The 13,538-nt window shown below is 40.9% G+C and overlaps 1 protein-coding gene across 3 annotated transcripts in view; it reads left to right on the top strand.

Moving 5' to 3' along the window:
- The window catches only part of fbxl17 (F-box and leucine-rich repeat protein 17), a 217,911-nt gene that overhangs the window by 110,947 nt on the left and 93,426 nt on the right, over positions 1–13,538 (top strand). Inside the window, exon 9 of one of the 3 annotated variants that reach the window (XM_005741725.2) lies at positions 9,270–9,415. The exons of the other annotated variants lie outside the window; for them this stretch is intronic. Within the exon in view, the coding sequence (XP_005741782.1) occupies positions 9,270–9,327 (58 nt within the window). The 3' untranslated portion in view covers positions 9,328–9,415. Of the gene's footprint in view, positions 1–9,269; positions 9,416–13,538 lie in introns of those variants that run through there. 3 annotated transcript variants of the gene reach the window in all.

Genomic DNA, 13,538 nt, shown 5'->3' with positions numbered 1-13,538 from the left:
TGGGCTCTTTATGAGTAGCTGTAATGTTTTTAGTGAGCTGTTATTACACAGTGTCCAGTTTCAGACGCTCTACTGATGCATCGTCTAAAAACCTGCACTGCAATAGGCGTACTGATGCGGTTTCACTCACACTGTAGCAGCATGAAACAGAAGAAACTCTTTCATCCTCTTCTTATCCCGTACTTCTTTTTTTAAACTCATATCTCTTTACTGGTCTCCACGCATTTTCTCACAGTTTTTTCATTGTTTCTGTTTATAGAATTTACTTATTTTGTCCATTTATCCTCGTTTTCCATCTTCACCTTGACAGTTTTGGTGCTGCCACATCTTGCAGAAGAAAATCTTTGTTTTGTATGATGCACTTGTGTGTGCGCGCGTGCACATGCTTGCAGTATCTGAAAACTTCTCACGATCGGCATCTCAAGGGGTATATGATGGTATGGAAATTTTGTCAACATGGACCTAATGGTTCTGCAGTAATTGTAGTCTGTGGCAACTCTGGAAAAGACCAGGAGGATAAGGTGGAGGGAGACAGGGGAGTCGGTAAAGAAAGAGAAGGAAGAATGTGGAAAAATGCATCACAAATGGCATAATGCTTAGCATTTAGATGCAAGAGCAGATCCATAATTCATGTTGCTAATGAAAGCTAGAGGGTAGCCAGTTAGTGCGGAGGGGACCATGCTGATCGGATGGGAGGTAATAGCATTACCATACAGATAGATTTAATGTGCTTCCTGTGCCATACTTTGCTCTTTCCTCGTGTCTCCTCTTATATGACCTCTCCTCTTTTCCTTCTCTCCTTGTTTCCTCTTCTCTCCTCTCATTTCCTCTCTGCCCCGCTTTGCTCCCGGTGCCAGGAGCTTCTATGCCATTGCCTCAGCAGATCCAGTTTGCCTTGGCCTCTCACCACAGAATGTAGACTGAATGATTTGCTCCTACTTTGTTAAAAAGAGATGATATTGGCAGGAAAGGTTGTTGATATAACACGTGCCATCCGCAGGAGACTGGAAAATCGCGGAGAGAAAGGGCGTGCATATGTGTGTGTGTATTTGCCGCTCTGCCTGTGTCCTTGTGTAAAATTGTGCACATGTGTGTTCCTGTGGTCAGCAACTGGGACAGACATGGGGCCCCAGCAGGTAACTGGGCCCAGGCTTCTGTGACTCATTTAGCTTTGGAGACAGATGTGTGGCTGTAGGCCCTTCTGTGGCTGTGTCAGAAGCTTGGCCAGAGTTAATTCTCGCTACATAGGAGATATTTTTGCTATGCTGGGAAAAATAGTGGTTAGAAGTTAAACAGTGATAGTAAGGAGACTGAGAGTTGGGTTTCATTTTATGGATTCTAATGACCGTGATAGAGAGTGGGCAGAGCAGTCTGTCCCGCTCATGTAAAATCTGTTTGTAAAAACTCTCTGTACATAAAAGCTAGTTTGAAAAGAAGGTTAAAAAGCTACTTAGGCGAAGGCTCGCTCTCTGCTGTTACTCCGATAAGACCTGCTTTTTGAATTCTCATTGGCAAATTGTCACTAGAAAAAAAGTAGTTTTATAAAGAAGGGTGTTGCAGGTGCTTAGGCTCCTGATCTGAGCGTGAAGTAGAAAGGCCTGGCCAGCACTTACGATTTGGCCTTCATTTTCAACAGATGCTCTCACTAACAGAGGGAGAATGGTGAGGAAAGTGTTGCCCTAGGGCATCAGCCAAGCAGAGTGGAAGCCGGAGTTGTAGTTATCATTTCTTCTGATGAAGTCACAGAAGGCTAAAGGGCCCGTAGTTGGAAAAGCTGCCCTCTCTTGCCTTTTGTCTGTTCAGAGTCAGATGGTCAAAGACCCTGAGACTTTCAGCTTCAAACTGCCTGCATTTCAAAGCATTCATTCATTCAGACAGTCACTCCATCAGTCTGTCAGTCCGTCAGTTAGTCCATCACCTAGTCGATATAATGATTCTCTCCGAGGCCCTTATGCCCAATGGTTATCTCTGCAGGCTTTCTCATACATTAATTTATGAAGTCAGCCCAATCTGTGCAGGGAGGGGTCTGATTGCGTTGTTTGTTCTCAGTTTTTTGCTGTAAGTGTTCATCTCATCTACACATTCAAGCTTTCTCCTCATACTGAGGTGAAAGTTGGGCACTTTTAAAACATTTAAGTGCTCCCTACATTCTGCTGCCTTTACGCCACATTTAGAACTACTTATTAAGAAACCGCAAGGTTTTAAAGTTGAGCATGTGTGTATACATATGAATATATGCGCGTTATGAAGACCCTATGGCCTATTTCACAAGAGCCAATCTAAGTAATGAAAGGAGTAGGAAGGGGGGAGGGAGTAAGTTGGTGGGAGGCAGCAGGAGAGAGCAAGATGGAGCACCGGGTCCAAATTATAATACAAATCATATCAAGTCAATCATAAAAGCAGTCAAGATTTACTAGTTTCATTTCACTTCCCGAGATTCTTCAGTTTAATAGGGCAGCTGGGAGAGGAGGGAGCAGGATTGCATGGTTGAAATGGGAAGAGTGTGCATGCATGTGTATATGTGCGCACTTGTGTGCACGCATTCTATGAATAACCCTCCACAAGCCATCGCAACCGCTGGCTCACGGCCCCCTAGCTGGAGATAGAACAGTAACGTCTTACAGGCATCTATTATTGAAGAAGCTGAGCTAGTAGGAAGGATATCAAACCCCTGTCCAACTGTAAACACCTGCAAAGGGAAAAAAACCACCTCTGCATGTAGTTGTTCTGTTAAAGAAGAATAAGAAGATTTTAAGATTAAATCACTGTTTTGTCTTGTATGTAGCTTGCCATCACCAGTGTGTGAATGTGTGTGTGAATGGGTGGATGACTGGATGTGTAAAGCGCTTTGGGGTCCTTAGGGACTAGTAAAGCGCTATATAAATACAGGCCATTTACCATTTACCATTTGTATTATTTTATATTCACTAACCTAATATTCTTATGTGTGTTTTGGATATTTAACATGCTAATGATTAAACTGTTGATCTCTCAGTAACCATACAGAATTTTTTGTTTTTAGACGTTATTCTTTTTAGGTGACACCAAATTTAGACCGTAATGGAACTTTTGGTCACAGTTGGTTAGTTGTCATTACTTTATTTTCATTTTGACCTTAAAGTTGAGACTGAGGCTCAGTTAATCAACAGTTTTTGAAATAATCGGACAAGCCCATCTGACATGAGCAAACACGCCATATTCCGCCTTTCTTCTCCATTCTGATGCTCCTTTTGACGTCTCCATGCTTTCAGTGTATGCACATGGTGCATGTGATTGGCTGATTAGATATTTGAATTAATGAGCAGTTAACCCAGGTGTACATTATAAAGTGGCAGTTGACCGTGCATACTGCAGGTTGAATTTCCTTTAACTTAAGAGGATGTCTGTTATTAACATCTTAACAACAGTCGGATCTGATTGTTAAAAACATTGTTTCCTTTTGACCCGACATTCTTTGTTCCAACTCATCACACTCCATGTGATATGAGATCCAGAGTTCCAATCTGACCACGTGGCGGTGTATCCGTGTTTGCGTTTATTCGAACACAGCGGGGTGCTTGCTCAACTTATAGCTCTTCCGAGTGTGATGATTGTGTACATCTGAAAGTATACGTGTAGGCGCAGCAAGTGTTTGGACATTGAGAAGTTCATTGTTAAACTGTCAGATTTGTCTAAGTGGGAAGAAACAAACATCAGTCTATGTGACAGCCAACGATCTGACTGTCATGCCTCTCCATTGACATCCCTACTCCATCATTCTGCCAAAGAGGGAAGTGGTAAAGAAGAGATCAGAGGGAAGGAATGAGTGATGAGAGGTTGGAAAAATGGGGACATTGTTAAGTTAAAGAGACAGATTTTTCAGCTTTAGAATTTTAAAAGAAATAATAATATTAACAGGGATTAGAAATGAGAGATGAATGCTTTAGCCAGTTATTTGGCACTGTTGGTGTGTTTTTTACAAACCATTGGTATTCGAGGAAACTTGGCTCAGATAGTAGCTGAGTGCACTACCCCCACCAGTCACCCTGGGACATGCATCACTGTTTTACAAAGAGGCTTCACACAAAAAGTTAAGGTAATGCCAAATTTTCATGGCAAAGACCGCAGTCAAGTATAGGGCACCAGTAACTCCAGATAACAGCGCCACGTGGCTGATTTGTACCAGCATCAGTGAGCACATGTCAAAGTTTTCAAATATTTCTCAATTATGATTTACACACATACTGTTTATAACAAGACAATCTGTGCTTGTATTAAAAATAAAAGAAACATCTAATCAAATACTCAATTTAGTTGTACAGTATATTTTACTACAAAGCTTAACTAAAGCACCAGTAGTGCCCTGCCATTAGTCACAGTTATCAAGTTTCTTAAGTTTCTGTTTCTTAAGCCATGCCAAGTCATGTGATCGTCCTTGTGTCTGTGTTTTGTTTAAGTGGCAATTTCTGGGGGTGAAGAGCCAAGCTGATGCTGTAAATAACTGTAACTGCAATTCTTCTAGAAGCAAGTCAGTCCTTGTTAGACCCCCATGTTAAAGCTTCTTTCTGCTCCTTCCTCTTCCTTTTTATCTCTTTACTCTACATTACAAAGCTAGAAATGTCTCTGATATTCTGTGTGGTAAGTTTATTTGCATCTTTGCACATTATTTTAGGCTTCATTTGGCAGTGTAATCCCAAGCCGGGACCCAAGCCTGGATGAACTGAGAGGGTTGAATGAGGAAGGGCATCCAACATAAAATCTTAGCTGAGCTAAACTTGCAGATCATAAAGAACGAGATTTCCATACTGGATCTTCCAGGGCCCAGGTTAACAATGACCACCTCTTTGACAGCTGTAGCCATAGAATTTGTAACAACAAAACTCCCATATATGTGATTAACGCCCAATAATCTTGATGACCGTTAAAGATAGGCATATCAACCTTTTTTCTATACCACCATATCACAATATAAATGTATCTGGTCTTTAACACAGTTTATTTAATATATAATAATGGATACCAGGTCTTTGCTTGCATTTGTGTAGTTTAATTCAGCACTAAAGAAGAAGTACATGTGAGATGATGCCCTGCTGGACCAAAGGGCAAAGGTCTGGTGGATAACTAGAAAATCATTTGCATTGTTAAGCAAAATTTCTCTACGGCTGCACAGCATGTCAAGAATGCTCCCCTGAATGTAGGTATTCAGTTATCCATGACCTTAACCTCAGTGGATACAAAACAAGATGCAACTGTCCTGTAGGCCGCATTAGAGGTAAAAAAACAACAACAACTGGTGGACTGTTTCAACAAAACTGAAACAAAAGAAAACTTTTTTATTACAATTATGTAAACGAAAAGTGGTGGAAAAGAAAAACTGCAGATGACTCACAGCGAACCGCCTCATCACCGCCAAACATGGCGGTTTTGTCATGGCTTGGGCTTTTACAGCTGCGAATGGAGCTGGCACACTGACATTTATCCACAATTTTACTACCGCCGTTAGCAGCAGAATGAATGTGAATGTAGAGAGGGGGGATTCTGAAATGTGGAGCCAAAGTGGCTTCATCATTCAGCAGGACAATGACTGTAAACAACCTTTAGGTAAAGGCGTGGAATAACCTAAACTGATTGAATCAATCAGCTGTCTCCAGTCTGGCTGAGATGCATGATATTTGCTAGAGAAAAAGAACAAGGAAAAGCTGAAGGAGACTGCATGAAACACCCAGGAGAGTGCATGAAGGGATGATATACTGACTAATAATGTATATGGGTTAAAGATGGCAAAAGATTTTCCCAAATTTTAAATAGAATGGGGCTTTTTTTCAAAACACTATCTCTATGTTTTCATATAATTCAAGCCCTTGGACTTGAGACCTATATCTCTGCCATCCAGTGCAGTTCTTTCTTTATTGAAGTGAACCTGCTGAATTAAACCTATTAAATAAAAAAAAAAGACTCATTATTTTATTTCAAATTGAAACACTGAGCCTGCAGACGGTCTACATGCCTACTTAACTTGACGAAAAGTCTTAACATTACATTCTATAGTGATTCTAATGTTTAAGACCAACCCGCTCTGCATTTCTACGCGCTGCCTCGTTGTTCGTCCTGTAACAGTTCTCCAAGAAAAATAATTATATTGAATATTGAGCCTGCTTTGATTTCTTCAGTAATTCAGACAGAAATTCCTTTGTACTCACTGAGACAGTTGTATGTGCCAGCTGGATAAACAGTTGACCAACCGGGGATTACAACCAGGAATAAAGACCAACTTTCCGTGCTGATAGCTCACTAGCTGCTGAAAAAGTGTGAGATAGAAATTTGTTGTTAATTAGTTTGTTTAAAAAACCCCCAAAACATTTGAATGTGATAAATAATGAGCTAACTGCTCTTTGTAGTTAGTTAATACTTTTGTATGCGGTTTTTGATTTACTCTATGATCAGAGTATAGCTACGGACATTTGACTCTCATATAGATAGGTTCCGCATATTGCTCTTTTTTTACATTTTCCTAAAGATAAAGGAATCGACTTCAGGTATCCCGGCCTGCTGATGCGAAGTTGACATTTTTGTCCCTCTTTGGTACAGAGCCATTGGATTTTTAAGCTCCAGATTCTGCTCAGCCATTAACTACATCATAATTTCTTAAGATCAAACAAGCCATCCTTAGTGTGCTGTTTTGATCTGCAGGATGATGAAAGCGCATTCATACGCTTACAGTTCTTCCTCAGCCACCTGCTGCATTTGCCCCGGGGGGTTATCAGTTATCATTTTCACTGCCTTTTGTCTACACCTTTTGCATACGGCGAGGAGAGGCAGCGTGAGTGTGTGATAAAGGCTAGTTGTTAGAATATCCAACACAGACCCACACCAGAAAGAAGCCGCAGAAATAAGATGGGTAGAAGAAGCGTTAAGGCCACAGCCACCTCCTATAATTTGGTTTCCATCATGTTGTGTAGATTAATATAAGAATCTAATGCGATTCTTTACAGTTTCAGTGGCGCAGTGGTGATGTAGCGAGTAGACCCGTGGGATGTCCGTTTAGTCAACTTAGCGAGGTGTTAAGGAAATAAACAGCAGTGTATGTTGACGCTGGCCAGTCGTCTGGAATGCTAGTTCAACCGTTTTTGACATTTCAATAAATGCAGTTTGTCTTGGTTCCATCAAAAGGAACTCGAGTGTCAGCAGTGGACCCTGGACTTTCAAACTAAACACGTTTTCTCCGAGGTGACATTATTGCTTTGTTGTCTGTTTGCAGCACTCGATTTTCAGACTCTTTTCTTTAACACTGTGTGGCTGTGCAGAACGGGTACATCGCAACTGACTAAGTAGAAAACGATTATTCTCCTTATAAATAAATATATTAATCGACTATTAGAGATATTAGTGCGCGAGTTTTATTACTGACACATGCACATACGTTCTCTTTATTATGTTCTATTTCGCTTCCATTTGTGTGCTACGATATTTCTTCTGTGCCGAAGAAGCCTCCATTTCTTTGAAGGATAGAGGCGAGGGTGTAAATCTCTGTTGCGTTTGATGCTCCAGAGGTTCCCATAAAGTTTCAGTGATGTTTAAATCAAGTGATTTGTGTTAATGGAAACACTCTTAAATTAGTTTAACACTGTATACAGGGATGGGAGTGTAACTATCCGAGAAACATCACAAGCAAATGTTGTTTGCAGTACGGGGTGCGCTTAATTCTGTGAAATGGCCTCATAGTCCACAGCTGTAATGTGATTTTGCAGAGCAATCATCAGCAGTAGTTACACCTACAAGATGACTAAAGCGTGAAACTGCTTACCCACATCTAAAGTACTGTAAAGTGTGCGAATATGGGCAGAACAGTATTAACTGTTCATCTGTTTTAATTTTCTTGTTATAATGTTGCAATATCTGAGATCCTGTGAATAAACTGAGCAGATGCGGCCTTTTCTTCATACCGAAGGCACCAGTCACTCACAGAAATTCTTACCTCTCGCAAGCAGGCGTCATACTGACCTTTGTGATTTGACACGACTCAGTTTTCCACACACACGTACTGACCTTTGTTTGGCATGTAACACTGTACCCATTTTCCATAAAGAGCCTTTAGCAGCAACAGGAAAACAACATGAAAATTTCGGGGTTGAATAAAAAAACGAGCCACGTATGACCTTTCTCTTATATGTTTTGAGAGATTTAAAATCTGGCGCCGCCATCGGCCGAAGTCCTATACATTAGATCAACCATGTTCTCCCAAGCAAGACCTTTTTGTTGAATCTTTTCAGAGTCATTATTATTTGAAGAACTCCTTAAAGCTCTAAATCTGGAAGATGAATAACTGTAAAGTGTTCATCATTAATGCCTCGGAGCCTTTTTGCTCTCCACAAAGTGCTGGAACATCCATGCGCCCATATAGTTCCAGTTTTCCTCATCCATTTCTGATTTAGACCAAGGAGCCACATCTGTGATTAAGCACCCCTTAAGTGCATTTTCTTCTTTGCTTGTGCTCTGTGTTTCCATTATAAATTCACTCAACAGAGGGCTTATGACACATGTGCTGGCCTGAGTAATGCGCTGGTTCTCTGCCTGAGAAGGATCGTTTAGGCGGGCCATATGCAGGGGTTGCATGAACTGATTACAGACCAGGTAATACTTTGGCGTTGTTCGCTGACGTTGAGTACAGATATATTGATATTACTTAGAAGCTGGCAGACTTGCAAAAAAAATAAACAGCAGAGCAATAAAGTGGGGCCTATTTGTTAGCAGCAGTTTGATCTGTATCAGCTACAGACTAGTAGCAATGAAAAACTACATGAAAACAAAATGCTATGCCAAAGAAAGAGCTTTTTTTAAAAATACTGACCAATCAGAAATATTTCAAATAGGTAGCAGCAGCAAGTTTCAAATTTTTAATAAATCAGATGTTTATCCTCCTTTTTCCCAAATCTTCAGTGAAAAGTGTAAAATAATCCTGACGATAACAATAACACTTGTCTGATTTGATTTTTCTGCATTGCAGCACATCTTAAAAGAAAAGAAAAATACATTGCCTCCTTTTTTATTAGTCATTACCTGCTTCAACCTCTAGCAAAGTTCTACACCTGCCACTAAAATTAGGCTTGAGTGGCAGTAATCCAGCTATTCAGTTATTTTTCTGAACTCACACTCAAACATTTTCAGCAGCTGCAGTCTGTTGTACTTTGGCCTGCATATTCATTTCAGCATAAAGTTGAAAGAGTAAAAGCATGGTGTGCTGGTCTAGCTATTATACTTTACCTGTATTTACATTTGTTTAATCCCTTCAGGTGGAGTTTTTATTACAGAAAAGTGGCAAATGGAGTTGGAGAGTTGGAGAGACCGTGAGGGGGGAGCTTGATAGAAGGATGAACGAGAGAGAGAGAGATGGAGGCTGTGGGTGTCATTCGTTCCCACCTGATGCATGAGGAAAAAAAAATAAACCCACTTGTTTTCACTGTTGCCAAATGACTGTCAGGCTCTGTGAGAGGATTTCATCATTCTCTTCCATCCTTGTCATTAGTTCACCTGCCTCTTCAGCCCGCTCAGTGATTGTCTCTGATTGGACATATTTATCTCTGACTACTGTGGTAACCATTAGCGTTGGTGGTGTGGAGAGGTGGCAGTTTGACTAATCAGTTGTATCTGCCCTTGGTATAATGTTTTGTGTGCCTCTCGGTGTGTACAGCCACATTCAGAACTGTTGATTGTGTGTGTACGTTTGACTGAGTATTGCCAAGAAGAATATAAAGCAGCGAGCTGAACAATCAAAGGGGGTAGGGCGGATGGAAATTTGCAGCGAAAAGAACTGAAGAACTGTACAAAATCAAAGGATGTCAGTTTTTCAGAGGCAGAGCCAAGCTGTTAATCAATCCAACTGTCAGCGGCCCAGGCCAATCTCTTCCCACTCATTTGCTGCTTCCTACTTCAGCTTGGTAGGTCTCTTGTGTGTTCTTTCACCCCTAAACCTACACCTGAAACATTTTTCAAAAGCAGTTTCAATACTGTAGAAAAGTGTGCAAGGGGAGTTAGGTCTAATGCATATTCTTCCATAAGAGAGCAAGAAAAACTGTGTACTCGTCTGCTCTTCCCACATACTGTATAACTCTGAATCATCACGAAGTAGATATGCACTGGTTGGAAGAGAACAACAACAACAACAAAAAAAGGAAGCAGATAGTGGAGGAAAAGGGAAATTAGGAAGAAGGAGCTGGGAAAACGTGGAAGTTGATAAAGAAGGCAAGAAGGGTGTGCGGTGGGTAATAATAAGAGGATAGAAAGATAGTGAGAGAGAAGGCATCTTTATTCTAATGTGGCCCTGCCTGTGCTTCTGTACGCCATCCTGAAAAGATGAATTTGCTGCTGTTATTTATATTTATGAATTCATGCCATTTGGCCCAGTGTGAAATGATGGGTCATTCTCGTGCAACAAGACGCGCTGGTGCTGAATTTACAATCACCCACACCAACTTCCCCCTTTCTCCCCATCTCCACCTTCCTCTTCCGTCTCTCCTCATTCCGCATGCCTCAACCTGCTGAATATGGATGGAACTGAAGGGATGGAAAGAGAAAAGAGAGGGACGGCGATGCAGAGGAGGAACATTTCTCTCACCGAGGTTGCCTCTGTCACCAGTTTCTCACCTAAGGAGATGTGGCACAGGAATTAATGGCATTCAGGAGCATGGTGAAATGGCTGCTGGCACTATGTATCTGTGTGTGTGCAAGCTACATGGGTGCAGCAGGTGAAAGTCAGAGTATAGTCCCCCGAGAGTCTCAATCTGTGAAAATACACATGCAGACACTCAGGAGTGATGGTCAGTGAATGAATGAGGCTGATCTGCCTAAAAAATGTTAGACGAGATGTTTTTTTTCCATTTAAAGATGACTGTTTTTTACTTAGTTATAGGTATTACGAGTAAAAGCTATTATACTGCTATTCAAACAGGGGAATGGGGATGGTAACAAACACAACCACGCACAGAGGCATGCACGGCTCTGATTTTAATGGTGATGTATTGATGTACCCTGAAGAACAAGGATAACCGCAAACGACCTATCACAAGTGTTTTCAGAATTGGAAAATTGTACAGCTTCGCTTTATAAGTTCTTAGACAATTATATTTTTTCTTTTTGCAGAATATGTTTGGAACATTTTTCTTTTTAGCCTAAGTGGCAGCGATGAAGTATACAGTACATTTCCAAATGGTTTTGTCTCATAAAGGGGAAACTTAATGAGGCATCAAGGCCCTTAATGTAAAAAGAGAAAAAAAAGAGAAGGCACTGGAAGTTAAGGAAAGCCATTCTGTCGTGAGTCAGATGTGCCTGTGTAACTTTAGGGGTAGCATTTCACTGCAGTACGGGCCAGTTGGATGCCTGTCAATAGCTTTAGTTTCCGCACAATGACATGTTACCTCAGCGTCTAGCTAGCTCAGCTGGTTCCATCATGCCAGGACTTGGCGAGGGGTGATATTTATAGGCATGACACTGCTCTCCCTGACCACGCTCTGACTGTTGGAGAGGCTTGTAAAGTGCCCCATGCTGCTATTTGTGGCATAAAAGCAAAGCGACCATTTGTTGTGTGAATGTCCAATAAAGCTTGCGTATTTTCTCATCTTTGTTGTGCAGATTATTGTTACCAAGTACATGTAAAACTGTCAAGAAGGTTTCTTCTTTTCCGTACTGTTAGATGCAACCAATATGAGGCTTGTTGACTCCTATAACAGTGTTTCCTCTTGGCTGCAAGAGCATACGAGTACTGTGCAAGGAGGATGGAGTGGTGGTGGAGATACAATTGCCAGTAAACAATCTTTAGTTTGCACTGCCAGCCAGTGAAAGTATTCAAACTTATGTGGTTAAGATGTGAGTGCGGCTGTTTAAAATTCATGAAGCATGTTATTAATAAGTTAGAATACAACTAATTGTGATATTTAGAATATAAAAGTGATATTGAGACTTTCTAAACACCATCTTCAGGCTGCAGTGCCTACAATGTCAACCCAGAGATTCAAGTTTAAAAAAAAAAATCATGTCATCAACAGCACTTCCAGTCTCAGCTCAGTAAATGTGTTTTGATCTGATCTATTTACCCAACATTACAATGATTAATGTTAAAGTAGTGCACTTGGTTTGATTTTAAAAGGGTGAGGCTCTGACATGTCCTTGAGATGCAGCGCCTGTGTTTGAGGGATAGGACATGGAAGTCAATGGGGAGCATCGTTATATACTCCTTTCACTTGTGCTTGGAGTTCTCGCTTTCATATTTCTGAATATCCGTGAGTTTTCATGTCTTGGATACAGAATATCTTTGAACACATTTATCCAGAACTGAGGTGGCCTCTCGGGTGGCCAGTCAGATCGTAGGTTTGGCACTACATTTATCGGGAAAAGCATTATCCGTATGAAATAAAACTCACATTTTAAAAGTTATTTTATTGGTTTTGGTGTACTTTCAGGCACAATATTTAGTTTCCAGTAAGAACAGAAGGCTAAAGGCTGTTAGAGGTTTACTTTCCCCTGGGCTGTGTTGTTAATCTGAACAAACAGACACATAATCTTTGTGTCTTGTAAAGGCACGTCTAGCACTACTTGCTCTGACGATAATTAGTTTTTTGAAGTTATTGCTTACTCCTCACTTTATTCATTTCCGTGATTACATTTCCCCCCCTAAAAAAATGTTTTTCATAAAACGAAAAGCTGATTTTCGGTAAACTTGCTAGAATGAGACGGACATAGTCAGGGCAGCAACAGTTGAAATTGCTACTGTTCTTAATTGGCTCAAACACGTGCAATTAACAATGATTGCAATCAGCAGAGGCAGCCCAGAGTTGAGCAGCCCAGTGTTAAAGTATATTATTATAGTCATTAGTGGCTGCAATTACACTGCTCTGCACCCTGTGTGTTAACCACAGTTTTGCACGTATTACTTTCCCTCAGGAGGTTTTTGATGTGCCTGCAACTTTACTCATTCATGTTCTTTGTTTGTGTTTTTTATGTGATGAAATCCATCTCTATACTTGTTATTGTCGGCTCACAACAAACAGACAAGGATAAACTCGTCCAACTTTCACTCCATGTCTATGTCCTTTATTTTGTGTGTGTGTGTGTTTGCTTGTTTGTGAGGGACTTACAACAGTTGGTACGAGGCTGCCTGGCTTATTCGGGCCAACTGGAAAATAGTGAGAATAATCACTGGGTTTATGGAGATTTACTTTGCTTTAATGTGCAGCAAAAATATTTATTTTATGGAAAGACAGCCTTAAAGTGGTGCAGAAAGACGCGGGCTTCTTTTCCAGCACTGCGGCTAGGCATCGGTGAGAGCACGATTTTTATCATTTTAATATACACCATTTTAGAGTAGATGTGTGACCCATTATTCTCTGTATTGCACATCAGCAGACACAGAAGGACAGGCACGCAGAGGGAACGGGAGAACGAGCCAGACTGAGCTCGTACATATTTTTCTTTTCTCGCTTTTACAGTGCGAGGAGCTCAAACAACAAAACAAGATACCTGAATACATTAAAAAAAAACAAGAGAGAACATTACCCAACAACCCCCCT

The sequence above is a fragment of the Pundamilia nyererei genome, unplaced genomic scaffold (assembly GCF_000239375.1).
Source record: "Pundamilia nyererei isolate P.nyererei 1_Seehausen unplaced genomic scaffold, PunNye1.0 scaffold00113, whole genome shotgun sequence".
NCBI classification, from domain to species: domain Eukaryota; kingdom Metazoa; phylum Chordata; class Actinopteri; order Cichliformes; family Cichlidae; genus Pundamilia; species Pundamilia nyererei.
The sequence above is the reverse complement of the archived record's forward strand: the minus strand, read 5'-3'. Positions and strand labels throughout refer to the sequence as shown.